We start from the raw sequence: 26,574 nt of genomic DNA, 5'->3' as shown, positions 1-26,574 counted from the left end.
GTGCTAGAACATTTGATCATATGTGGTGGACTTGTGAAAGGGTAAAAGAGTATTGGGAAACAATTTATAATGAATTCAAAAAAATGTTTAAAATTACTTTTCAAGAAAAAGAGAGAGAGAGAGAGAGAGAGAGAGAGTCCTTTTTGTTGGGGATAATTCAGATGGAAATTCCCAGCTGTCAAAAAAGGCTATTTATGTATGCCACTACTGCGGCCTGCGTTTTGTTAACCCCAAAATGGAAAACTAGTGAAGTCCCAACTAAAGAATGGCAACTTAAAACTGATGGAATTATGTGTAGCTGGCAGACTTAACTTATAGAATAAGAGAACAAGAAGAATATACGTTTAAAGAAGATTGGAAAATGTTTAATGAATATATGGGTGGAAATTGTGTACATTTGAAAACGTTGGCAGCATTAAGATAAATTCCAACAGTGTAAATAAGTTTTGAAGGATGTAAAAATGGAAAACTGAATGGCTTAGTTTATGTAAATTATGCAGGGATCTATGGCATGCAAATTGAAGAACGGGAGAAGTCATTGATATTTTAAGTTTGTTCAAATGAATATTCTAAAATGTAAAATAGAAAATACTTAATAAAATTATACAAAAAAAAGGCAAATTTGTGTGCCCAGTAAAAAATGTGCTTCTTAGTAGAAAATTGTGCTAAAAGGACAATTATTTTTTAATGAGGATTTTTTTAAAAGGACTTTGCAAATTGCTGCAGAAATGTGGAAAATGTAAGATTTATGGGCGGCGGGGGATGAAGAGAACTTCCCATCCCTAGAGATTGATCCTTATCTCACCTGCCTTTGTGTTCTACCACACCGACTCTGTCAATCTACCGGTAATCAGAACACAGGGAAACAAAGCCCTCAAAGATATTTCTCCTTCTGCTTCCCCACAAAGGCAGACTGAGCCAGACAGTAAAACATACGTGTAGTACAGCTGCCCACGATTGCCTCATGGTGTGTTGCAATGCACTCACAGAGCACTCACTTTATCTCTACCGTGTTATTGTGATGCACCGAGTGCTTCATAAATAGCTGCCCGTCTCCCAGACTTCAAGGCATCACTTTGTCATTAGCCGGGGCGGGGGGCGGTCCCCCCAAACTATTCTGCAACAATCTAGACCAGGGGTCCCCAAACTTCCACCGCTGAGGGCCGGTGCTGCCAACGCCGATTGCGCTGTGGGCCGGAGCACATGGGAGCGTGTGGGATCGCGCGCCCATATGTGTGCACACACACAATTTCCAGCGCACTTCCAGGTCACTGGAACACCGGAAATAGCTTGTGCACATGTGCATGGGCTTCCTCTGGCCCAGAAGTGCGCTGGAAATGGCGCTTGCGCATGTGCACAAACTATTTCTGACACTCTGGTGGCCAGGAAGTGGGCAGCAGTGCCGTGCCGCGCAGTTAAGAGCGGGTGGCAGCAGAGGTCACTGGGGGCCGCATAAAAGAGCCTTGCGGGCCGCATCCGGCCCCCGGGCCTTAGTTTGGAGAAGCCTGATCTAGACCTTCAAGATGCAAACAGCTTTCGCACAGAACCTCTCTTGACACTTAATAAGTAGCGTGTCTCATAGACCGCAAATAGGATTTTAAACGTCGGAATCAAGAGTTTATCAAGGTGGACACACACATGAACTGCCATCACCCCCCCCAAAGTTTCCCCAACTTACCTGCCACCTCCTCCTAGAGCAGGCTTCCCCAAACTCGGCCCTCCAGATGTTTTGGGACTACAATTCCCATCATCCCTGACCACTGGTCCTGTTAGCTAGGGATCATGGGAGTTGTAGTCCCAAAACATCTGGAGGGCCGAGTTTGGGGGTGCCTGTCCTAGAGCCACTTTCATTGCACCCTGCCATGTGCCAGTGATAATTGATTACATCAAATTATAGTAGGGCAATTCATATTGTTTTGATTTATGCAGTGTACAGGTTCAACAGCAGGACATTAAGCTCACTAAATAACAACGGGGTCATTACTATAATTTTATTTTGGGGGTGACGTATGCTCCCTGCAAAGGTAAAGGACCCCTGGCTGGTTAAGTCCAGTCAAAGGCGACTATGGGGCTGCATTTGCTTTCAGGCCAAGGGAGCTGGCATTTGTCCATGGAAAGCTTTCCAGGTCACGTGGCCAGCATGACTAAACCGCTTCTGGCGCAACAGAACACCATGACAGAAACCAGAGCACACAGAAACGGCCCACGCCATTTACCTTCCCACCGGAGCGGTACCTATTTATCTACTTGCACTTTGACGTGCTTTCGAACTGCTAGGTGGGCAGGAGCAGGGACTGAGCAACGGGAGCTCACCCCGTCGCGGGGATTCGAACCGCCAACCTTCTGATCGGCAAGCCCAGGAGGCTCAGTGGTTTAGACCACAGCGCCACCCGCGTCCCTAGGTTCGACAGTAGGACTGTTGGGCTAGGGCCAGGGAGACCTGGGTTCAAAACCTCACCCAACCATGAAGCTCACTATATGGCAATGGGGTCATTACTATACAGTCCCCTGCCCACTTACGTTAAGGGTACACTGCACTTAACAGGGATACAAGGTCAGAGAGTGGTTGACTTAATATCACAACATCCTTCTCCATTACTCCCTTCTTCCTTCACCCATGTGACCTCCTAGGTGCTCCATCAGGTCCAGGTTTCACCATCTTCCATTAGACTGGGGTCTTCCAAGCAACTACCAAGTGAGAAGGGGGAAGCATGGACACACTGATGGGAGAAGTCCCAACAACCTCTGGAGGGCCTCACACCATGCTACCGCTGCGCTACTCCACAGGGTGAGCTTCCCCAACCTGGTGCCCTCCAGAGGTTGTTGGAACTCGCATGCCCATAATCTCTGACCTTTGCCCATGTTGGCTGGGGCTGACAAAGCAAATAGCAGAGTCATTAGTTCAGCACACAGAGCCGTTACATAATAAAATGTCTGGGAACTGCTGTTCTTGCAGGAAGGAATGGGCCACGCTAGCCAGTTTCCCCAAAGGTCACATGCCATTCTGGCATGTGTGGTGGGTCTGGGAGCTATGGAGTCTGGCCAACTCACGAGAGAAGTTCCTTCATTTGTTAAAATAAAAAGCCACGTTATATTTTTGCATGTGTGCTTATCTGAATATCTTTCGATCATTGTTGATCGTTGACGTAAGCGCGTCTTATTTCCGCCAGATTATTCAGCAGCGTGTGTTCAAGTCTGTTGTCTTAAGTCACCATTTCCTGAATCTAAAACTACAAATTGCAAAGAAAGAAAACCAGCTGCTTGGAAACAGTATTTATTATTATTTTTTTGGTAAAAGGGTGGCTGTGGTGCTTGGAGTACGCCACCACTCACAGGAGACATTTTAGACTCTGGGGAAATGTTCTTGCCCCTTTGTGTCTCCTGAGCAAGCTTAAGAGCGAAGGCTTGGCTTGGCTCCTTCCGTCTGAAGAAAGGGTGGGGAGCAACTTGGCTCCCAACCAATCTGCAGGGGTGGAGTTGCTGAGACTCCAATTCCCATCAGCCCCAGCCAGCCTAGCAGATGGCCAGGGATCATGGGAGTTGTAGTTCAACATCTGGAGGGCCACATTCCCCCCCCCCCCGCTGTTCTGTCTGATTTCCCTCCAAACCCTGGAAAGCAAAAGGATGGAAAGGGGGGGGGACCACAAGAGCCCTTTCAGTGAGGTTGAGTGAAGGCTGTCCATTCCCTCCTCATGGCTTGTAAGATATCTGGTGAAGAAGTGTGGCGTGCTGGTGTTTGCTGTGAGGAAAAGTTCAGTCTTGGGCAGACAGGAGATAATCAGGGGGAGAAGTCTATAGAACCAGGTGGAACTCCAGAAATTGGCTATTCCTATCCTTGCCTTCGCAAGTGCTAGGAAGTGTTAACCCAATCCCAGTGGATGGTTTTTTCCCACCACAAACCAAGTATGAACTGTATCCTGGCTTATTTTTTAGATGCCTTCCCATTTCACCCCCAAGCTCCCCCTCAGTATATTTCATGAAATTAAAAAAAGTAAGTAGAATTTCAGCTGATTGGAAAGAAACATCCATGTACACACACACACACACACACAGACAGACAGAGAGAGAGAGATAAGTAGTATTTTTTTCAGACTCAGAGTCCATATGTTCTGAAAATTTATACTGAAGGAAGATATAGGAGTCCTGCTGTTGGAAAATGTTACTTGTTTTCAAACACGTATAATATTGCTTTTTAGATACAGGCAAACTCTCAAAGCAGCTTACTGTTAATCTTACAAAGAAACATCAGGGCAGAGGTTAAACTTGGTGTTTAGACCAAATAATTGAGAATGGTGTGTGTGTGTGTGTGTGTAGATCTGCTCCACATAAAGTGGGAAGAATTTGTCGGCCTTGCCTAATTGTGGGGCAAATTACGTTCTAGGGGCAGCTGTCCCCAAAACCACATACACGCCGTCCCCAGGGAGACTGTGGTTTCTTCTTCTTAATCATCTTCCGGCTCCTCTTTAATTTTCTTTTTCTTCTTCTTCTTCTTTTCTGAAGTCTAGAAAAAGAATAAGCCTTGTTACCCTCTACTCCCAATTATGAAATATACAAAATTAAAAATTAGCATTTGGGAGGGGAGGGGAAGATTGATTTGCATCTAAGGATCTTTTCCCTTGAGGGGAGATGTGAGCAGCGGAGGTATGGTTCTATTCTGCTACTCTTCTGCTAATCTCTTTAGACGGAGAGGCTCGCGAGAACTGCAGGAATCCATGGTTACCATCGATATGACCCTAATGAAATGAGTCAACAGCACTCAGCAAGAGAAGAGAAGCTTTCATCTCTGAGCATCTCGGCAGAACAAAGCCATTCTCCCTCAATATACAGAGAAGTTTAAATGGAGGCAAGATGCTCCCCAATCAAAACTCAGCAGCGTGGGCCACACCTGCTTCCTAGAACAGCTCCTCCTCGGAACTGCGCCGCTGGGACTGGACCGCTGCTATGCGACGCCAAGTGCACGCATGTCAACGCATGCGGTCTGTGACGCACATAAGATTGAAGAGGGTCGTTTCTGCCCCAGCAAGAGCTCTCTGGTTCATCAAAGCCTTGAACGGCTCTACAGAACGAGAGGTTGGAGGGTTGTGGAATAAGACACGGCTACAGGGCACATAAGCAGGCCATTGTCTTTTCCGCGAGGGCGGGCTCCACGCAATTCTGACAGATGCACATCAAGGTATTTGGGGAAAGCGCCGTTTCCCCTCACGCTCTGACATTCCAGATCATGCAGGGTTTTTAACTCCTGCAATTCAAACAGTAAGCATTCCTAGTGTGCCCATGTTCATTCAACCTTCCAACAAGCGACTGGCAAAACGAACTAGGAGGTACGGCTGCCACAAGGTTTCACTGCTGACGCACACTACAGCAGCATATGTCATCTTGGACAATTTGAAGCATCTTAAAGGTAAAGGTAAAGGGACCCCTGACCATTAGGTCCAGTCGTGACCGACTCTGGGGTTGCGCGCTCATCTCGCATTATTGGCCGAGGGAGCCGGCGTATAGCTTCTTCCAGGTCATGTGGCCAGCATGACAAAGCCACTTCTGGCAAACCAGAGCAGCACATGGAAACGCCGTTTACCTTCCCGCTGTAGCGGTACCTATTTATCTACTTGCACTTTGACGTGCTTTTGAACTGCTAGGTTGGCAGAAGCTGGGACCAAGCAACGGGAGCTCACCCCGTCACAGGGATTCGAACCGCCGACCTTCTGATCGGCAAGCCCTAGGCTCATTGGTTTAACCACAGCGCCACCTGGGTCCCCTTGAAGCATCTTACCTCAACTGAAATACTAGTTGATGGTTCTTCTTCTTCCTCATCCTCTACCCAAGCAGCTTCTTCCTGAGCTTTCGTCTTTTTCTCCTTTTTCTTCTTCTTCTTCTTGACAGGTTCCTCCTGTTCTTCCTCTTCTTCCTCCACTATGGGGAAAAATGATTATTATTATTTATTACTGTATACTTATTCCATAGATCTCAGGGAGGTTCGCGACATAAACATACGATATGAAAACAAAACAAAATGCGTGTTAAAAGAACAAAAAACAAACTCTCCCACGACACTCTCCCAGCCAAACCCCTGGAAGCGGAACAGTTTTCGCCTGGCACCTAAAGGTGTATAATGAAGGCGTCAGCAGAACCTCCCCGGGGAGAGCATTCCACAAACGGGGAGCCACTGCAGAAAAGGCCCTGTTCTTGTGTTGCCACCCTCTGGACCTCTCGTGGAGGGGGCAGATGATGATGTCAGGGTTGCTTTATATGGGGAGAGATGAACCATCAGGTGTGAAACCTCAAGCACTGAAATCCCTTTCTGGGTAAAGGTTTTAAATCACAGCGGCATTCAAGCGTTAGGAAGGTTGAAGCTCAGTAGAAGAGCATCTGTCTTTCATGCCGAAGGGTCCCAGCTTCAATCCCTAGGATTTCCAGGAAGGACTGGGAGAGACCCACCTAAAATCCTTTACAGCCACTGCCAGTCAGTGTAGATTGTACTAAACCTGATATGGATTTCTTTCAGCCATAAAGCTTACTGGGTAATCTTGGGCCAGTCACTATCTCTTATCCTACCCTACCTCACAGGGTTGTTGCGAGGATGAAACGGGGAGGAGGAAGAGAACCACGGAAACTAACTGGTAGCCAGTGCAGTCGGACCAGGATCACAGTAATATGCTCAAACCGTAATCTTATGTTCCCCCAACTCAACTCTGACTCCATTTGAAGAAGGAATTGTATCAATATAAATTGGGACCCAGGTGGCGCTGTGGGCTAAACCACTGAGCCTAGGGCTTGCTGATCATAAGGTCAGCGGTTCGAATCCCTGTGACGGGGTGAGCTTCCGTTGCTTGGTCCCAGCTCCTGCCAACCTAGCAGTTCGAAAGCACATCAAAATGCAAGTAGATAAATAGGAACTGCTACAGCGGGAAGGTAAACGGCGTTTCCATGTGCTGCTCTGGTTTGCCAGAAGCGGCTTTGTCATGCTGGCCACATGACCTGGAAGCTATACGCCGGCTCCCTCGGCCAATAATGCGAGATGAGCGCGCAACCCCAGAGTCGGTCACGACTTGACCTAATGGTCAGGGGTCCCTTTACCTTTAAATAAGAATTAAGTTAGTATACAGTATTTTGGACTATACCGTTCTGTCTTTTGACAAACACTGCCCCTATTCTATTAGACCCACTTATGCATAAAGAGGCTTTGGATGGAAAACACCCTTCTCTTTTAGCCCGGAGGACTGCAGGCAACACACAGCATTCTGAATACCAAAGCTAGAAAACTCCGCTAGAGAAGGATGTTTTCAGCCAGCAAAAACTGAAGCCTCAGGAGGAGATCTGACAGCACTTCTGGCCCAGGCTTTGGCAATCTGTCAAGAGAGGGAGAATTGTGAAGCTGAACAGACCATTGCCGTGGAGATTTAGAGGACAGTGGGTGGGTGGGGGCTTGGCACTCGTTCCGACATGGGGAACTCTTAAGAAGCACGTATCCTGCCCTCCTGCTTTGCGTGCAGTCACTCCAGATATGTGGTTATCAACGAGAGTGACTGCACGGCAAGCCGAGATGCAGGGTGGCTGTTCCTTAACAGAGTTCTAAATGAGAAAACTCAAGATTAGATGGATGACTTTTCTTCTTCGCAAGCTCCTGAAGGGCTAGGAGCCTTTTCCTCCATTGCCTCTTGTAGCAATCTAGCCAGCCAGCCATTGAGAGTGGTTGGGAGCTGGGGACACTGTCATGCAGTGGTTCCGCTCCTTCCTCCTGGGTCGTGTTCAGAAAGTGGTGGTGGGGGATGAGTGTTCGGACCCCAGGGCTCTCACTTGTGGGGTGCCTCAGGGTTCTGTCCTCTCCCCCATGCTTTTTAACATTTACATGCAGCCACTAAATGGCCTCGGACCAGTATACCTGAAGGAGCGTCTCCACCCCCATCGTTCTGCCCAGACACTGAGGTCCAGTACCGAGGGCCTTCTGGCGGTTCCCTCGTTGCGAGAAGCCAAGTTGCAGGGAACCAGGCAGAGGGCCTTCTCGGTAGTGGCACCCGCCCTGTGGAACGTCCTCCCATCAGACGTCAAAGAGAAAAACAGCTACCAGATTTTTAGAAGACATCTGAAGGCAGCCCTGTTTAGGGAGGCTTTTAATGTTTAATCGATTATTTTATTTCATTTTTCTGTTGGAAGCCGCCCAGAGTGGCTGGGGAAACCCATCCAGATGGGTGGGGGTATAAATAATAAATTATTATTATTATTATTATTATTATTATTATTATTATTATTATTATTATTATTATTATTATAGTGTTTGGGCTGGCTTTGAGCCTAAAAGCTCAACAACAAAAAGCAATGCGTCTCAAGCTTTAGCTCCACGCTCACAAGCATGTGAATCTCATTTCCTCTCTAGTGAGCTGTGCTATTAACATCCAGTGGACAGTAATAATGGTAGCAGGGAGGGGGGGAGGGGAGGGGAGCATTGAAACACTGCAGCAGACGATTGGCAAACCCAGCCCAAAAGAGGCCACCACCAATTAAAATGAAAATGTGGCAATTCATTTCTGCAAGTGAAGCCAGCCCATCACGTTCCTTGCCCACTGAACGTGCCCAGTCCTGGGGGTATTTTTTGCAGGGAGAGAAGAGTAAGCCCTCCCCCCCTCCATTTTGATCAAGGGGTGGGGGAAGACTGTTGTGCACAACTGACAATGAATTATTTTGATTCCTCTACAGTCGTACCTCGGAAGTCGAACGGAATCCGTTCCGGAAGTCCATTCGGCTTCCAAAACATTCGGAAACCAAAGTGCGGCTTCCGATTGGCTGCAGGAAGCTCCTGCAGCCAATCAGAAGCTGTGGAAACCCTGTCAGATGTTCCAAATTCCAAAGAACGTTTGCAAACCGGAACACTCACTTCTGGGTTTGCGGCGTTTGACAGCCAAAACATCTGAGGACCAAGGCGTTTGACAACCAAGGTACGACTGTATTTGATTCTTGTCTCTCTTCCTCCTATTCTGTTCTATCGTTCCTCTATTCCACTGAGTTTCCTTTGGGTTGTTTGGAAGGCACTTCTCTCTCTCTCTCTCCCCCCCCCCCACTTTAGGGCCTTAACCTCAGAAGGAGTTTTTGTTTTTCTCCAAACTTGATTGATCTTCCCACCAACACCAGCTCCACAGGGGGAAAAACGTCCTTTATGTGGCTCTCGTTGCTTTGGCTACAAAATGTCAGGCACTCTTCCCAGAAGTTTGGAAGCAGCAGAATGGTAGATGATTTGCGGAGGCTTTCAAGCAGACCGGGAAGCCCATCTAATTTGTTTCAGGCTATACAAAGAAAGCATAGTGGCAAGTCCAACAGGGAAACAATTTTACAAAAGTACATTTGCACAAAGGAGGTGGAAGCCGATCAAGTGACTTCAGACGCAACTAAGATCCCAGAGGCACGGCAACTAACCTTTGATTTCTACTATTTTAGCCTTCTTTGCTTTTCCTGGGCCTGCTGTCGTCGTCTCCTCCTCGTCTTCCAATTCACGTTTGCGCTTTCCTGGGACCAGAGGAAGCGTCGATTCCCCAGAAGGGTCGTATGTCTTCACTTCACTTGAACGACAAAAGGAGTTTTATTTTGGTTTTTTTTTAAAAAATATGTGAGGGAAAAGCACGAGAACATGCCCATCTTTTCCTAGCCTGAATGTCTTTGGGCACTGGTTTTCAACCAGCGGACCGTGGGATGTCTTGAAGGATGGCTGGGGGTACCGTGGGCATCGCCGATCTCTGTCCCTCTTTCCTTCCCTCCCTCCTCTGATGCCCTCTTGCATCTCTGCCTCCCCAAGGCTTGTGTGGTTGTTTGTTTCAGTGGCCCTGGCTACAAGGTCCCCAGGCGAATTGTGCCTCTGGTGCTGGTTAATTTTAAAATGCTTTAGTATTTTGCAAATAGAAAAACAATCAATGACAACGATCCAAAAAGAAAACAGAAAGGAAAAATTTTTTTTGTCCAATACACAAAATCATTTAAGGAGTGCAAACTATAATTTGAATATTCTATACATAAAGTTCCCAGAAAGAAGTTACCTTCATATTTCTGCTTTTCTTTCTCTCTTTCCCTTACAGTCACATTCTTTCTGTTCCTCTAAACTGGTTTGAGTCCCTTATTTTTTTTTTACTTCCTTCTAACTCTGCAGCTTCTACACTTCTTACATTTAAGTAATCTATATTAAATTATTTTTAAAAAGCACGAAATTTCCCTTATGTCTAGGCACAACCAAGAGTTGTTATTGGAACCATATTTTGTAGATAATTTTTAAAGCAATCCCATTCTTTTTTAACCTGGTCTCCTGAGTGATTTCTTATTGGTTCTGTCATCTTGGCTATAGGCACTTGCACAACTTTAGTTGCCATTCATCTTTTGTTGGTGTCGACTCATTTTTCCAATATTTTGCTATTAACATTCTGGCTACTGTTGTTGCGTAAAGAAACACTCTTTTCTTTTATTTTGGAATACTTGGCGTTAAAATGCCTAACAAAAAAAGAGCTTCCGGTTTCTTTAAAAATGTATATTTTAGCCTATTTTTTTTTAGTTCCTGAGGCAGCCTTTCATGAGTTTGCTGTGTGTGGTGCCTGCCTGAGAGCTGAGAGCCTGGCACCAAAGATGAGCTATCTCCCAAGGTAAGATGGAAACCTCACATTCTCCTTCAGCCAGTCTCCATCAGGCCGTGAAGTCTGGGGTCATCCTCTTCCTAGGCCCCTATGGGTGAGGCGGCACCTCGGGGTGCTCGGAGGACTTCCCAGGAGAGGGGAGGCTGAGGGAACACTCCACAAGGGAGGGTGTTTGAAAAAGGGTGAGAGGCTGCCAGCTCTGCAGGCAAGGGGGGGGGACCTAACTGGGCTCCTGAGCCCCACAGGGGTGCCGGAGAAAGAATACAAAACACAGAAGCGGCACAGTCCTTACCCAGAGCGCCCTTACATTAGAGGTTGCAAAGTGGGAGGAGAGGAATGGGTCAAGGAACAATGCTCCAATTCAGGATTAATGTGTGCCCCACAGATTGTGAACCCCTGCTCCAGAGCAAACTTTGGGGGTTCACCAAGCAGCTGCAAGGGCTTGGTAGGCAGGAGATACAGCGTTGCATGTGCTACTTGGATCTCACAAATGACAGCGGCATCTTGGTTTTTGACCAGCTCAACTTGGAATCCAAACGCTGCAAAACTGGAATTAGGGGTTCTGGCTTTCGAACCTTTTTTCGGAAGCAGAACATTCTCAGTTTGGAGCCCCCCCCCCGTGTTTCCTGTTGCTCTGCTAATTTGCGTCCCCGTGTTTCCTGTTGTGCTGCCAATTTGCGCCCCCCCCAACTGTAATTCAAGCCGTGTTCTGAGGTGACATTTAGAGCTTATATTTGGTGCTTTCGTTTTTGCTATTTATTTTGTGTTTTTTGTTTTGAGGCTTCTTCAGTTAATTTGTTTTTGTGACTGTGTTGATCCCAGTTCAGCTACTGATTGATTTTGTTACTGCGGAAATGGATGAAAGCTCCCCATCCAAAAAATGACTATAATCAGTGCTGGTAAGATTTTTAAAATTTTCTTAATCATCTACAATACTGTTTTATTTAATTTAGAGTACACTACATTATTACTTTCATTTTATGGATCAATGGTCTCCTTACCGTGTTTCTCATATTATAAGACACGTCTTATATTTATTTTTTCCTCAAAAAAACACACTATGGCTTATTTTCAAGGGATGTCTTACTTTTTTTTCCTCCTCCTGCCGCGGCCGGCATTGCTGCTGCGCCTATCACTATGTCTTATTTTCGGGGTATGGCTTATATTCCTTGAATGCTTAAAAATCCTGCTATGGCTTATTTTATGGGCTTATTTTATGGGTATGTCTTAAAATATGAGAAACAGGGTAGATAGTAAAATTCATGTCAAATTGCTGTTTTAGGAGTTGTTTTTTTAAAGTCTGGAACGGATTAATCCATTAATCTATGGGAAAGCGTGCCTTGGTTTTGGAACGGACTTCCAGAATGGTACCAAGGTACTACTGTATTAGGAAACAAGTGGTGTTCGATCCACTCTGGGCTGGCATCTGGACTCCTTCAGCTCATAATGCACAAAAGTTGTATTATTAATCTGTATTAAACTAAAATGCCACCACCGAGGTAAGAAAAAGAAGAAGAGAACTACCGTAGCACTGAGCCAAACATGCAGCCTGAGACACAGTTTGCAGCAAGCAAGGCAGCGCTGAGAACATTGAAACTGTTTCCACCAGTGTAGGAGCCAGTCCAGCAAACTTAAAAGCCCAAGCATTTGGGCAGCAAAAGAAAAACGAAACAAAACATACAACCACCAACCTCTTGTGTTGATATTTGTCTGCCCTGGCCAAGGCTTTTCCTGTGCCGCTTATCCGTCTTATCTGAGGGGGAGAAAGGCACAGCTATGAAGAACAAATGACTGATGGTAAAATGTTGGCACAACATCTCTAAGAAGAATTAAAGCTGAACACATGTTCTCGTAAGAAAAAGCAGGCTGGAGCGAACTACTCCTAATAACAGGGTAACCATGGCTCGTCCCTCACGGAAGAAACACAGGCTGGGCTAAAAGAGCCTCCGCAAGCCTGATGTTCTCCAGATGTTCGGGACAACAACTCTCCCCAACCCCATCATTATAGGTAGGGCCAGTCTGGCTAAGGCTGATACATGTTGTAGTCCAAAAACATCTGGAAGGCTGGGCTGAACTATCTGGATCTCCTTCCGCTGGGCAGTTAACAGCAAATTCTAGGATTTCCATGCCTTCTTGCGGGACACCAGTTCCATGTCCCAGAAGAAAGGGAATTAAGAAACAGCGTGGATGAGGACTGAGCAAGTCGAGAGTCAACCAGAGCCGTCTGGTATGTGCAGAACAAAAAGTTCAGTGCTTTGACGTTTCCAAAGTCCAGATTCCTTGCTGTGTTAATGAACCAAGCCAAGATCTAGCAAGGCCCTCTTTCCTTCCTTCTCTTGTTGCAATTCCCACCCCACATGCCTTCACCAGTTCTCCAAAGCCTAATGTTTCTCCTATTCTGGATTCTGAGCTTCCCACTCCCACAGGTGGGTCATCTTTTGACAGGTGGGTGGGTGTCACCCACCTGATGCTAGATGACCCATTTTTCCCTTCAAAATGCAGCTTGAGTTTGAGCTGTGTTGCAAAGGAAGAGCCAAGCTCATAATCCGCAGAGATCCATGGAATAAAAGGTGGTCTGGAATGGGAATGCAGGCAAATAGCTGGAGGTGGACCCCATTCTCTGCCTTTACTGCCAATGTGTCAACTGATGTCTCAACACAATGGTAGAGTTGGGAGGGAGCCCAAGGGACATCTAGTCCAAACCCCAGCAATACAGGAAAACTCATTGACAGATGGCCACCCACCCTCTGCTTAAAACCTCCAAGGAGTCCACAACCTCTTGAGGGAGACTGTCAAACAGCTCTTACTGTCAGAAAGCTTTTTGTGACGTCTAGTTGGAATCTCCTTTCTTGTAACTCGAAGCCACTGTTTCGAGTCCTACCCTCCAGAGCAGGAGAAAACAAGCTTGTTCCCTCTTCCGTGTGACAGCCCTTGAGATATTTGAGGATGGCTGTCATATCTCCCCTCTTGGTCTCCTCTTTTTCAGGCTAAACATACCCAGCTCCTTCAACCGTTCCTCATAAGGCTTGGTTTCCAGATCCGATAGCCTTGGTTGCCCTCCTCTGCACACCTTCCAGCTTCATCACTAGACTCTATAAAGTACTTTAAGCAAAGCGAGTGAACTGCCGTCACCACCGGGAAGCATCCTTTATGTGAACCACACAGAGACCTTATAGGGCGATATTGAAATAATAAAATAAAATAAAAAATTGTCTTTCCATGTTTTTTGCAGGCTCACCCCTTTCTCCTCCAAGTGCCGTAGCCTTGTCTCTACTTTCAGCCTGTTTTCCGCTCCCATCTCAGCACTGCTCGAGTCTCCGAGAGCATCGTAACGGATAGTCAAGGCTGTTTTCGCTGCCAGCATTCGTGAGATCTGGAAGGAATTTTTTTTTAAAAAAAAATTAAATAAATACCCCCACAATGAAACCAAGCTGGTAGTTGACTTTGCCCATGGTGCTCCAAAGTCATGCCAACACAGGTTAGCACAAAGGGAACTTCTGCTCATAGTTTAAGGCAACAAAGGATGAATGTTCACAAGGGTTTCCTTTGTTGAAAATAACAAGCTGCTTTTATAACAGCGAAAGCCTAGTATTTCAAAACAAATACATAATTTTAACCACTACTAAATGGAGTAACTCATTGTTTTTCCTTCACTGAAATATTTATAAATCATAAATCAGAATAGGAATACCATAGGGCGCCCTTATGTATAAGGCGACCTCTATTTTGTTGAACCCTAATTTAAGAAATCAGTATTTCTTAATCAGTACCTATGGGTATGCCCCGCAGAGGGCTTTAAGGTCCACAAATAACAACACTTTGGAGGTTCTGAGCCGCAAGATGGTTAGATTGGTCTCAACTAGGGCCAGGGCCTTTTCAGTACTGGCCCCGACTTGGTGGAACGCTCTGTCCCAAGAGACCAGGGCCCTGCGGGATCTGACATCTTTCCGCAGGGCCTGCAAGATGGAGCTGTTCTGCCTGGCCTTTGGACTCAGTCTGAGACCCTTATGTTTCCCTCCCCTTATGGTTTCGAATTATGGGCTACTACTAAAAAGAGGCTGCATTTTAAATTGTATTTTAACCCATATTTTAATTAACCATTTTTTCTTTTACGTTTTATTGTAATTTTATTGGTGTTAGCTGCCCTGAGCCTGGTTCTGGCCGAGGAGAGCGGAGTATAAATATTTTTTTATTTTACAGTATTATTATTATTATTATTATTATTATTATTATTATTATAAACTAGGGTTGCCAAAAACAAGGTGGCTGGTTGACGAGAGCAGCAGCAGCAGCACGTGGAGTAGTGGTGGGTTTTTATGCAAGCTCTTGTGTCCTCTTCCTCCTCCTCCTGCTGCCCGGGACTTGAATAGTGGAGCTGAGCGCCTTTTGCTGGTGCTGCAGCCACCGAACAGTGATAGCTACTGAGCAAGTACCATATTCAGCTCGCAGGGCCCTGCCGCTCGGTGAGCTCAGCCAGAGCCAACCAGGTTCCCCTCGCTCGCCATGTCCAGGGATGATCGGCAGCTGAACATTCTTGAGCTTTTTTTGGGGGGGGGGGGTGATCGTCCTAAAAGTTGTTATGCTTCTTTTTTGGTCTGAGTTGGCAAACCGCAAACCGAGCTAGAACCATCTGCGTATAAAACGAGCCCCAATTTGTTTAAAACCAAAAAACATCGTCTTATACACAGATAAATGCGGTCTATTGCTACGGGAACAGATAAAAGAACAACAAGCACCCCCCCCCTAAACATATATATGAAAGAATGAAAGATTAAGCAAGCTAGTCCATGGACTTCCATATAAGCAAGGAGGGGAACTCAATTCATGAGAAGGCTATCATGAAATTGAAACAACTAGGGTGTTTATTGATACTATTTATAATACTTCAGCGCCATTTTCAGGTTCTCTCTCTTCTTTTGCTTCTAATAATACAGTGGTACCTCTACTTACAAATAACTCTACAGTGGTACCTCGGTTTATGAACACAATTGGTTCCGGAGGTCTGTTCATAAACTGAAGTGTTCATAAACTGAAGCGAACTTTCCCATTGAAAGTAATGGAAAGTGGATTAATCCGTTCCAGACAGTCCGCAGAGTACTTAAACTGAAATGTTCATAAACTGAAGCATGGGTGTAATTGGTTCCGGAAGTCTGTTCATAAACTGAAGCGTTCATAAACTGAAGCGAACTTTTCCATTGAAAGTAATGGAAAATGAATTAATCCATTCCAGATGGGTCCGCAGTGTTCATAAACCGAAAATTCATAAACCGAGGTGTTCATAAACCGAGGTTCCACTGTACTTACGAATGTTTCTACTTACGAACGGAGCTCCGTCCACCATCTTGGATGCGGTTTAGATAGGATTCTTTCTACCTACGAAATTTTAGATAGGGTTGCTTTGACTTACGATTTTTTTCTCCCAATGCATTCCTATGGGATTCGACTTACAAATGCGCATTTGGAACGCATTAAATTCGTAAGTAGAGGTACCACTGTATAAAAAAGCTACAAGGCAGAGAGGGTTTGGAGAGGGGCGTCACCCCAGAATTCTGGAAAATTCCAAATTTGGACTAACAATGAAGCCTTACTAGAGACAAAGTCAAATGTCAAAAGTCTTGGTTCCTTAGTTACCTGTAAATGCAGGATGCCAGGAATCACAAAGAAACATGTAGGTTAGAGCATCTCACCTTTCCTTTGTTCTTGGCTGTTGTCTGCCCCACAAGAGAAGCGTGATAAATCAGACCAAACTTGGGTGTGTCGCGTTTAGTCTTCAGTGCCCTGAAGAGTGCCTTTTCGGCTCCCAGGATCTGAACCGTTGACGCCGGGTGCTTAGCCAGGTTCAAGAGAGAGCCTGCGTTAAGAAAAGAAGCAACAGGAGTTTGCAAGAATTAGAAACCTTCGAAAGAGGACTCAGGCAAAAGAACCAAGTTTCAAGCTTTATATACCTGAAGGAGTGTTTCCACCCCCATCGTTCAACCTGAGGTCCAGCGCCGAGGGCCTTCTGGCGGTTCCCTCACAGTGAGAAGTGAGGTTACAGGGAACCAGGCAGAGGGCCTTCTCGGTAGTGGCCCCGCCCTGTGGAACGGCCTCCCATCAGATGTCAAGGAAATAAACAACTATCTGACTTTTAGAAGACATCGGAAGGCAGCCCTGTTTAGGGAATCTTTTAATGTTGATGTTTTATCTTGTTTTTAGTATTCTGTTGGGAGCCGCCCAGAGTGACTGGGGAAACCCAGCCACATGGGCAGGGAATGTAGGTATGTATAAATATAATAATAATGTAAACACCAGCCTCTGAAAGACAATCTTGCAGAAGAGAGATGGTGGCAAACCAATGCCCCTTGACTTGTTGGACTTCCATCATGTTGGCATGGATAGCCTACTGCCAAGGATGATGGAAGTTGCATGCAGTCCAACATCATCTACAGTGCCACAGGTTAGCTACCTGTGCCATAGAAGCCGATACATAATCTGGCAACCGGCAGTAACATAATTCAACCCAAGTTAATCTGCCTTGCAAAAGGATACCAATAAATGAGGCATTCGTTGTGTTTTATTCGGGGGAGGCAGCCGAGGAGAAGGAACTAAAGCAGAGCCCAGAAGGTGTCTCAGAAGAGGTAGTGACTAGAGTTGCCTTCATGTTTCAAGATGAAATCAAGCAAACTTCAGGACAAAATCATCACTGACTCCTTCTAGGCTTCTATTTCGCAGACACCAAAAGGATCTTGGTTCACAAAGCCGGTCTTGGTCAATGGACTTGTGTCCTTTCGATGTTGCAAAGACAGTTAAGCACAACACACACACACCGATTGCGTGAAGCTTACCTGCGTGAGCGATGAGTCTTGCTCCCACCAGCTCTCCCACCATGACTGTGAGGTTAGGCGCAATGGCCATCATTCTGTTTTTCAGATAATCGTACAGTTGTGCTCGATAGTCTGATATCTCGATTACCTGGAATATGAAACAAGGACGGTCAAGGCCTGCAAAGGGGAGCCGCTAAAGGGATTCAAGGAAGAAAACCTGGCGAAGATGATTTACAGACATTTGAGTGGCAGCCCGAGTTTTCCTTCCAAGCATTTTTCAAAGAAACATCGTTTTTCTGAAAGAAATTCTACAAAGCAGTGCATAAAACGTGAACTTTTTTATTTATTTAAATCTAGCAATTTGAGTAGACATTAAACCAATTTCTGGGGGAAAACAGGGTTCTACATAGATATATATAATTGTGTTTTATGAGAAACATGAATATTGTATTTTATATTTTCTTTTTTTATGTATTATTCTTTTGATATATTGCCTTTTATTATTTATTATCCTTCGATAAGAGTTTGGATTTCACTGCTTAATATGTTAAAAGCCTCTCATAAAATTCTATACTGAATATTTAACACATGTCAAAACCGTACACTAAAAACCCGAGAGAGGCTTTTAAGAATCCCACCTACAGACAAGATGAACAAACACCTGAACCTTAATTTGAACTACTGGGCAGACTTATATGGGAGTCGGACGTTCCTAAGGTGAGATGGTCCTAGCTATTTAGAGGAGGAGTAAGCAACCTGCGATTTGCCAGTCAGGCGCTTTTTAAATGCCTGCTTGTATTAGCCCTAGCCAGGAGATTTGTAGATAGTTTGCAGGATTCCCATGTCACACTGACAGCTAGCCACATTGTGACACACAATGTCTTCTGGCATGTGCAGAAGTTTCTCATCATCAGCATGCTCCATATATATATGTGTGTGTGTATGTATGTACAGTGGTGCCTCGCTTAACGAACGCCCTGTAAGACGAAATTTTCGCTTAAAGAAAGGATTTTTCTAGCGGAGGTTGCCTCGCTAGACGAATTCGTTTTATGAAAAATTCGTCTAGCGAATCACGGTTTCCCATAGGAATGCATTGAAATTCAATTAATGCGTTTCCATGGGCAAAAAAAAAAATTCAAAAAAATTCAATGCATTCCTATGGGATTCGCTAGACGAATTTTTCGTTATAAGAATAGACCCGTGGAACGGATTAAATTCGTCTAGCGAGGCACCACTGTATGTATGTATGTATGTATGTATGTATGTATGTATGTGTATAAATATAAACACACACACACACACACACACACACACACAACAGATAATCACCCAGTTGAGCTCTGGGGCCTGAATAAAGTATGCAAGTCAACATCACCTGAACAGGGTATACAAAAAGTATTACCATGCATTTAAAACAGGGTGGATAAAAATCAATGATTTAAAAATAATAATAATTTAAAAAATCAGATTTTTTAAATTTAAACTTGATTCTTAAAATAAAATGCTTTTGTAGGGAAAATCTTTCTAAAGACAGTTTTCTATTTAAGTTACATTATAGTCCATCAGGAAATAAGGATTTGTTTTAAGTTTCTCATGTGTGCTAAAACTCAGTCTAAGGGGTGTGTGTGTGTTGTTATTAAGGAAATGATTATTTTTCTCCTTCCAGTAAAGTACAGAAAAGTTGTCCAAATATAAAGTTAACTTATTAAACCTCACAATAATTTCACAATTATCTATGTATTTCTAATTGTATAACTAAATCAGTAATTTTTGATATAACTGTAAAAACTACTCTGAAAATTTATTATTCCAAAAATGAAACCTTGCATCAGGTTGTAAATATTAAGATTATACCAGCAAGAGTGAGTCTTTCTGTTAAAAAAGAGATTTAAATCAAAGTCTTACTGACTAGTGATTTAAATCAATTTGATTTAAATCAAATCCACCCTGATTTTAAAAACAGTGGACAGTCCCAGTTTAGTGGTGAGAACGCTACAAAGTGTTTGCGCGGGTGAGGCCTCCCCCCTCCACTGGTACTGGTGAGAAGGCACTCCGCGAGAAATCCATAACTGAGCCAGGACATCTGCTTATCTGATGCATTTGGCCACAACAGGAAGTCCTACGCCCAACTCAGGAAGGTCCAGCCTCCAGCCAGTTCTTGCCAACAGTCCTTCAACTTAGGGACTTAAGATAGGAAGGTATAATGGGTTGATGGTACTTTGGCATGCTTAAAGGGAAAGCAGATTTGCCACCTTGGCAATACAGAAGCGGAAGTGAAATATTTTGGTATCTGAATCTAAGTTGCGGCAATGCTTCTGCTGCAAGTCTCAGAAGAACTGCTCACATTATGCTGACTTTAATGTCTTTAATTTAGCTATTCGAGATGGCATCAGAAGAGGTAGTGACTGTGCGACCCTCATGGTTTACACATCAGGGAAAGCATCAACATGGAAATCATCACTGCCATCAAGAACCTTGGCCTGAAAGACTTTCCAAAATTGCTTTAGGATCTACTGCCATTTAGGCTGGATCACTTTAGATTTAAAACAGAATTAAGCTCAACTGAAGGAAGTAGGGCTTTTACACAGGCTGCAGATTGATTGAGGGTATAGGCTTTGATTTAAATCACTGTTTTCGTTTAAGAACAGCTATGCAACTGCAAATTCCAAATCCATTTATCCATCCATCCTCCCTAAGTGAATTTCAGAGTAGTAAATCCATAATGCAAACATGCCAATGAAACAAACTTCTGACAAAACTACGTCGTCATCACCTGGTCACAGAGATGCTGTATGTTGCTGATGTCTTCCTCTGAGACTTCAGTCCCCATGGAGATTTCTGCAGCTGCTTTCACCTCCTCCTCCACCTCCTCAGGCAGGGCCTCAGACAGGTCAGAACAGGCAAAGTTTTTTCTGTCTCCTGGGAAGCAAAATAAGGAAGTTGGAATGAATGGCAAGCAGCGACAGAAGCCACGTGCTAAAACATTAAACATCTATTCGCTTATGAACAGCCTTATACATATGTGCCGAGATGACTTACAACGTAAGGGGGAAATAGTTTTTTAAAAAAATTAAAAAACAAAACCCTGAAGATACGATTTAAAAACGTGACAAGACAAAAAGCTACGGCAGAGCCCTTTCCATTCAGCTGCAAAAGCTTGTCGAAACAAAACAGTCTTCAATAGGTTCTGGAAAGCACAGATAACGGATGCCTGTCTTATCTCAACTTGCCATGAACTTCTCTATAAACATGGTGTCACAGGTTTGCAGAAAATCAAACAGGGAAGCAGATGGGCACTTGAAAGTCATAATCAGCTGTGACAGATCTCTTGAGGTGCACGAAGGAGGCCCTCAGAAGATGATCTCAGCATCCGGGTAGGTTCATATGGAAAGAGGCGGTCCTTGAGGTTTTGCGGCCCTGAGCCATTTAAGGCTTTATAGGTCAACACCAGCACTTTGAATTGGGCCCGGAAACTAACCGGTAGCCAGTGCAGTTGGACCAGAATTGGTGTAATATGCTCAAACCTTCTTGCTCCGGTGAGCAACCTGACCGCTGAATTCTACACTAGGTGAAGTTTTCAACCGTCTTCAGAGGCAGCCCAATGTATAACACATTGCAGTAACTGATGTTGTGCATTGTGGATCCCTAGCATAAAAAGGATGTAATGTACAATTTCAACGGCAGTGAATACGCCACAATGTGGCCGATATCCAACTGTGGTGTCCCCGTTTGCACAACACACCTCTGTTTTATCTCCTCCCTCCTGCAGCCCCCCGTTCACTCCCGAAATCTGCTCTGGAAGGCTGGGGAGATGTGTGGGGACTGCAGCTCGGAGGAGAGGAAGGCAAGTCCCACTGCGTCTGCTGGTGTGATGATGGATGGCACCTTTTATCTAAGGAGCCCAGCACTACTCACCAATTTTCCGCACACATTTACAGTAGGTTAGATTATCTGTGATGATTTTGCCCAATTCAGGGAAGTGCCAGCCATACCATTCTCGACAGCGCATTATATAGTTATTCAGTTCTTTGTCCAAGTCATCAAGGAGAGCTGTGGTAGACAAACACAAAAGACACTTGAGCTTAGTTTCATTTCGAAACTAGACCTTGAGCTACCCTAGAATTTCAGAGACGAAACGTACTGGCCTGGTTTCCACATCACATTAAACCAGAGTTTAAAAATGCTCAGGACTAAAACCACACTTCTCTTCTGCTGGGAACTAAGCTATGGTTTGGCTTAGAGTTATGCCCCAACCTGAGCTCATGGCTTGCTTCTTTTCAAATCCCGAGCTGTAACCAAAGTTTGCTCCCAGTTTATAACTCATGACTTGTTTGCCGAGGAACAAAGCATGACCCGAATTCAGATATAATGCTAAGTAGGAACCATGGCTGAGTTCAGGCATCCCCAAACTGCGGCCCTCCAGATGTTTTGGCCTACAACTCCCATGATCCCTAGCTAACAAGACCAGTGGTTGGGGAAGATGGGAATTGTAGTCCAAAACATCTGGAGGGCCGAAGTTTAGGGATGCCTGGGCTTAGTTCCTAGCAGAACAGTGGCAAAGGGGGAGGAGGAGGGGAGAAAAGTGTTTGTGATTTTAGCTCTATGCACTAGCAGATTGCACATTCATCTTTAAACCAGAGTTAAGTTCAATTGTAGTTGAAAGTGACTCATGAACAAGAGGAAATCCAGAAATCTTGCGACACTTGCACCCATAAAAAACAACAATGGTGTAGTAGCCATTTATACAAGTCACTCCGAATACCAGCTGGAGGAACAGTGCAAAAAGTTACCATCACTGTTAGAAAATACCCATTTATCTGTTTCCTATTTCCCACACATGGAAAAAACAACACCCACACCCATTTGTCAGTGGTGCATAATAAATATTTTTATTAATTAATAATATCACTATCTGGGGCTGCCGCACCTGCTAACTTTGCTCACTTACCCCATCCAGCTCACCCTTCACCAAAAACACTCCCTCCCCTTAGACTAGGCATGGCCAAACTTGGCCCTCCAGATGTTTTGGAACTATAATTCCCATCATCCCTGACCACTGGCCTGTTAGCTAGGGATGATGGGAGTTGTAGTCCCAAAACATCTGGAGGGCCAAGTTTGGCCATGCCTGCCTTAGACCTTGAAGAAACCACAAGGACCTTCCCCATCACGTTTCCCCAACCACCACCACCACCTACTGGCAGCCACACAAATTGTAGTTTGATGAAATACTTATCACTGAATTATACAGTATAACAAATAAATAAACGCAGCCCTCAGCCCAATTCCCTAGCTTCCTTCAATTGACAATGAGAAGTTGTTTCTAACTCACACAGTCATCTCATCCTCGGAAAGAAAAGCCCATAGGGCAGTGGTTACAATATCTAGAACAGGGGTTGGCAAGGTTTACTGGCCATGGGCTGGATCAATCCCACAGAGATTGCCCGTGGGCCAGACTGGTGCAGCGTGACGCTGGAAATCACATATGCACATGTCCACGGCAGTGGAGATTGCTTTTGCGCATGCCCAGATGCCGAAAATCGTGCCTGCACAGAAGCAATTTCCGGCATCTGGACATGCGCAGACGCAATTTCCAGTATCTGTGCATGTGCAGATGCAATTTCCTGCATCTGCGCGATTTCTGGTGCCGCTTGGCGAGTCCCCGCACCGGTTTAGCGCAGCGGGTGGGGGACCTGCCAAGTGGGCGGCTTGGTTCAGGGGCAGCTTGAGGACCAGTAAAACGGTCTTCGTGGGCGGCATCTGGCCCATGGGCCACACGTTGCCGACCCCTGAACTAGAAGCAGAATCCTTCTCTGGCTATTGAAGGTTTGCCTCTCACTTACAGCTGTTATTTTAACAGACTGATTTGGTCAGATTTCCAGCAATCATCTGACACAGCATGGGGGTGGGATCACATAAGCCTCTCTAAAAACTCGATGAGAAAAACTGTATTTGCCTTTGCCGTCACAACAAAAAACCTTTTGCGCAAATAGAAAGCATTTAAATGTTTTGCTGACCCACGTAGCTAGCCCAAATTTATGCTAATCACTGGCCCTGAATCTCCCTCATCTTGACTCTGACATCACCCTGAGTTATGGAGGAAAATGGGAGTAACTGAGAGCCATCGTGACTGGTTCTTGTTCCCAGCTCCAAGATAGGCTTGGCTCCTGATCCTTCAGAAGGGTTGACAGAACAAAACAAAAATACACTCTACAGAGGCAAACTAGGTAGCAGAATGTTTGTGGCTACTGGTACAGTCGTACCTTGGAAGTTGAACGGAATCCGTTCCGGAAGTCCGTTCGACTTCCAAAATGTTCGGAAACCAAAGCACGGCTTCCTGCAGCCAATCAGAAGCCCCATTGGACATTTGGCTTCTAAAAATAGTCCACAAACCGGAACACTCACTTCTGGGTTTGCGGCATTCGGGGGGCAAAATGTTTGAGAACTAAGCTGTTCGACTTCCAAGATACGACTGTATTAAGAACTCAAAAGCTGATGGCAGACACATTTAACTTCCAACTGTACTCACAAATTGCTTGGACAATCATTGTATCAACTTTGTCTGGGCTGAACTTCAGCTTGTATCGGGAGAGGCTGAAAACAGACATGGATATAAATATTATATACAATAATGCACATGGCACACAGATTTTCCCCCTTCCCCCTGAATTAATAATAATAAAGGCATTACTAGTGACTGCAATTAATTGCTGACAGTGCAGTGATTAATCCATTCCCTTTTTATTTACTGGCTTTTGTTTTTACAGGTAAGAAGTCTAAGGCAGAGAGCTGCGAAAAGCGGCTTTCCGGGTTTGCTCCTCATATTACTCCCTACAGGCACAAGCGTTTCAGCAAGTTGGAAGAAACCCAGCAGAAATCAGAGCAGGACTAACTTGCACAATTTAACATGTACGAGACTGTGCTGTAAGTAGATGCTGGGGCCGAAGCTTGCCATTCCACTTCGCAGAAAGCGGTATCCTCAGGGGGAAAGTTATACAGAGCATAGAAACGAACAAGTCGGGGCTGGCAAGACGTCTGTATTACCTGTGTGCCAGGCCTAAACACATAGCTGCCATCTCCCGTGACGGAAGGCCAGTGATCAGCCCTTCCATTTGAGAACGGATGCCTCTCATCAGTTCAGTAACCATGGGGCTGTACAGGCAACTTAAGTTCAGTTTCTCCTGCAGGAGGAGGGGAGGAAAAAAAAGGGTGATCCCTATTTTGATATTATTGCAACAACAAATTTGTTTACTGTTGAACAGCAACAGAAGCTAAGAAAGGTAAGGTAGCCCAACACTAACCCACAAGCAGGGCTATCTTGCAGTTCCTAGAAGTGAAATAACCACGTGAGCATTTTTATTTAAGCAAATTGGCAACCAACTGATAGTACAAGACACAGGAGATAGCACCCAAAAATCCAGAAAAATGTGGCCCTAACAAATCTATTACTTTAATTCAGGGCATTATCAATAAAGCTTATTTAGAACTAGTACAGTCGTACCTTGGTTTTCGAACAGCTTAGTTCTCGAATGTTTTGGATCCTGATTGCCACAACCCCAGAAGTGACTGTTCGGGTTTGCGAACTATTTTTGGAAGCCAAATGTCCGACAGGGCTTCCACGGCTTCCAATTGGCTGCAGGAGCTTCCTGCAGCCAATCAGAAGCCGTGCTTTGGTTTCCAAACCTTCTGGAAGTTGGACGGACTTCCAAGGTACGACTGTACTTGAATTCACTTGTTTTCCTCTTCCACCCCACACCTTTTCCTTCTGTATCATGTCTATTAAAACAGGGGTTCCCAAACTGGTGAGCTTAATTCAGGCAGTCCACGGCATATCTGTGGATTTATGCTTGAAGCATTAAATATTCAAACTGATTTGTAATTGTATTTTTAATTTGGTAATGGTTATACTAGAATCCAAGTCTAAAGGCAAGGACTGCCTTGGTTTTTAATCTCTATGCAGACCTTAGGAAATGTTAGTACTCTGTAATCCGTGTTTAATCATAATAATCATGAAGTCAGCAAAAAGCATGGTCCCAGAATATCAGTACCAACAAAACAAGCATCAACAGTAATTTACATTAAGCACACATCATTTCTGGATGCAGTGAAAAGGTTGAATCAGAGCCCGGGACAGGGAAGATATGCAGCACTAACTCACTGTTCTGGAACTATAAAGAAGACTAGCACAGGCCTTGAGAACACCACCTCATCTGAACACCACATTGCCAGGGCATATAAAAACCAGAACTTACCTTTATTACACCTCCCAGTTTGGCATCTGCTACGGCCAACTGTTCATGTGCATCTTTGGCTACTATCTTCTTTAAGATTTTCTTTAAGTTCTTGTTAATCTTGCCTTCCACCAGAGCAGTGGATGCTTAAAGGAGAAAGTACATCATTGAAAAAAGCCTGCAGATTGTCTAACATTCCCAGCCTGGCAAAGTTCATAATGGAACAAAATATGTACTAATACTGGCCACCCAGCAAACTTTATCTGTTGTCTCTGTGGCAGTGACCAAAAATTGGGGATTCAGTTCTACGAATGAAGCATCAGTGACAGCAGGAAGCTAGTTTTTACTCCCTCAAATTCTAAGGCTGCAATCTGCTATAAAATCCTACTGAGGTCACTGAGCTAATGCATTCAGATGCAGGCAAATCTGCTCATCATTTCTTTTGGCACTGTCTGGGTGACTAGCACAGAGGCACACCATATTGATTACATTAATTTGCCTGGGTTTATAAAGAGGTATTCGACTGGAGAAGGGAAGGGAAGGACATTTTCAGAAGCTACATGAAAATTAGTCCTTTCCTACCACCAACTGCTGATGTGCCACAAATAACTTGCATTAACAAGTGGACTTAATAAGTAATATTAAGTTTTAAAACACACTAAAGTCACCCACTCTCACAGCTAATGGTTCCAGGCTTGCCAGGAACAGATCAGCCAGCCACCAAAGAAAGGAAGGGATATATTATAACCCCCGGTTACCTGCAAGAGCTTCTGTTGTGTCTTGAAACTTCTCAAAGTGTTTCAGTTTCACTCTAAATAAAATATACCAAACAGTTTTTATAAGCATCAGGGGGAACTGAGTATCTGCTACCAACTTCTAAAACACAAGAAACCTGAAAAATGAAAAGTCTGCAGTGACCAATCAGATTAACCTACCGGA

General features: G+C 44.7%; 1 protein-coding gene and 2 non-coding genes across 3 annotated transcripts in view; all 3 read right to left on the bottom strand.

Moving 5' to 3' along the window:
* Positions 1-266: 266 nt before the first annotated feature.
* NOP58 (NOP58 ribonucleoprotein) overlaps positions 267-26,574 on the bottom strand; it is a 29,674-nt gene continuing 3,366 nt past the window's right edge. The window contains exons 3-15 of the mRNA XM_035137419.2: positions 26,394-26,446; positions 25,657-25,781; positions 24,449-24,585; positions 23,934-23,998; positions 21,323-21,457; positions 20,181-20,326; positions 17,429-17,555; positions 16,292-16,455; positions 13,843-13,977; positions 12,296-12,357; positions 9,406-9,548; positions 5,771-5,910; positions 267-4,501 (exon numbers count right to left, since the gene is read on the bottom strand). Of these exons, the coding sequence (XP_034993310.1) occupies positions 4,442-4,501; positions 5,771-5,910; positions 9,406-9,548; positions 12,296-12,357; positions 13,843-13,977; positions 16,292-16,455; positions 17,429-17,555; positions 20,181-20,326; positions 21,323-21,457; positions 23,934-23,998; positions 24,449-24,585; positions 25,657-25,781; positions 26,394-26,446 (1,492 nt within the window). The 3' untranslated portion in view covers positions 267-4,441. The remainder of the gene's footprint in view (positions 4,502-5,770; positions 5,911-9,405; positions 9,549-12,295; positions 12,358-13,842; positions 13,978-16,291; positions 16,456-17,428; positions 17,556-20,180; positions 20,327-21,322; positions 21,458-23,933; positions 23,999-24,448; positions 24,586-25,656; positions 25,782-26,393; positions 26,447-26,574) is intronic.
* Positions 17,208-17,293, bottom strand: LOC118075525 (small nucleolar RNA SNORD11). Its single transcript, XR_004691395.2, has one exon. It is a non-coding gene; the product is annotated as a small nucleolar RNA SNORD11 (small nucleolar RNA).
* Positions 19,789-19,876, bottom strand: LOC118075541 (small nucleolar RNA SNORD11B). The gene has a single exon (XR_004691397.1). It is a non-coding gene; the product is annotated as a small nucleolar RNA SNORD11B (small nucleolar RNA).

The sequence above is a fragment of the Zootoca vivipara genome, chromosome 1 (assembly GCF_963506605.1).
Source record: "Zootoca vivipara chromosome 1, rZooViv1.1, whole genome shotgun sequence".
Lineage (NCBI taxonomy): Eukaryota > Metazoa > Chordata > Lepidosauria > Squamata > Lacertidae > Zootoca > Zootoca vivipara.
This window is presented reverse-complemented; position numbering and strand designations above follow the sequence as displayed.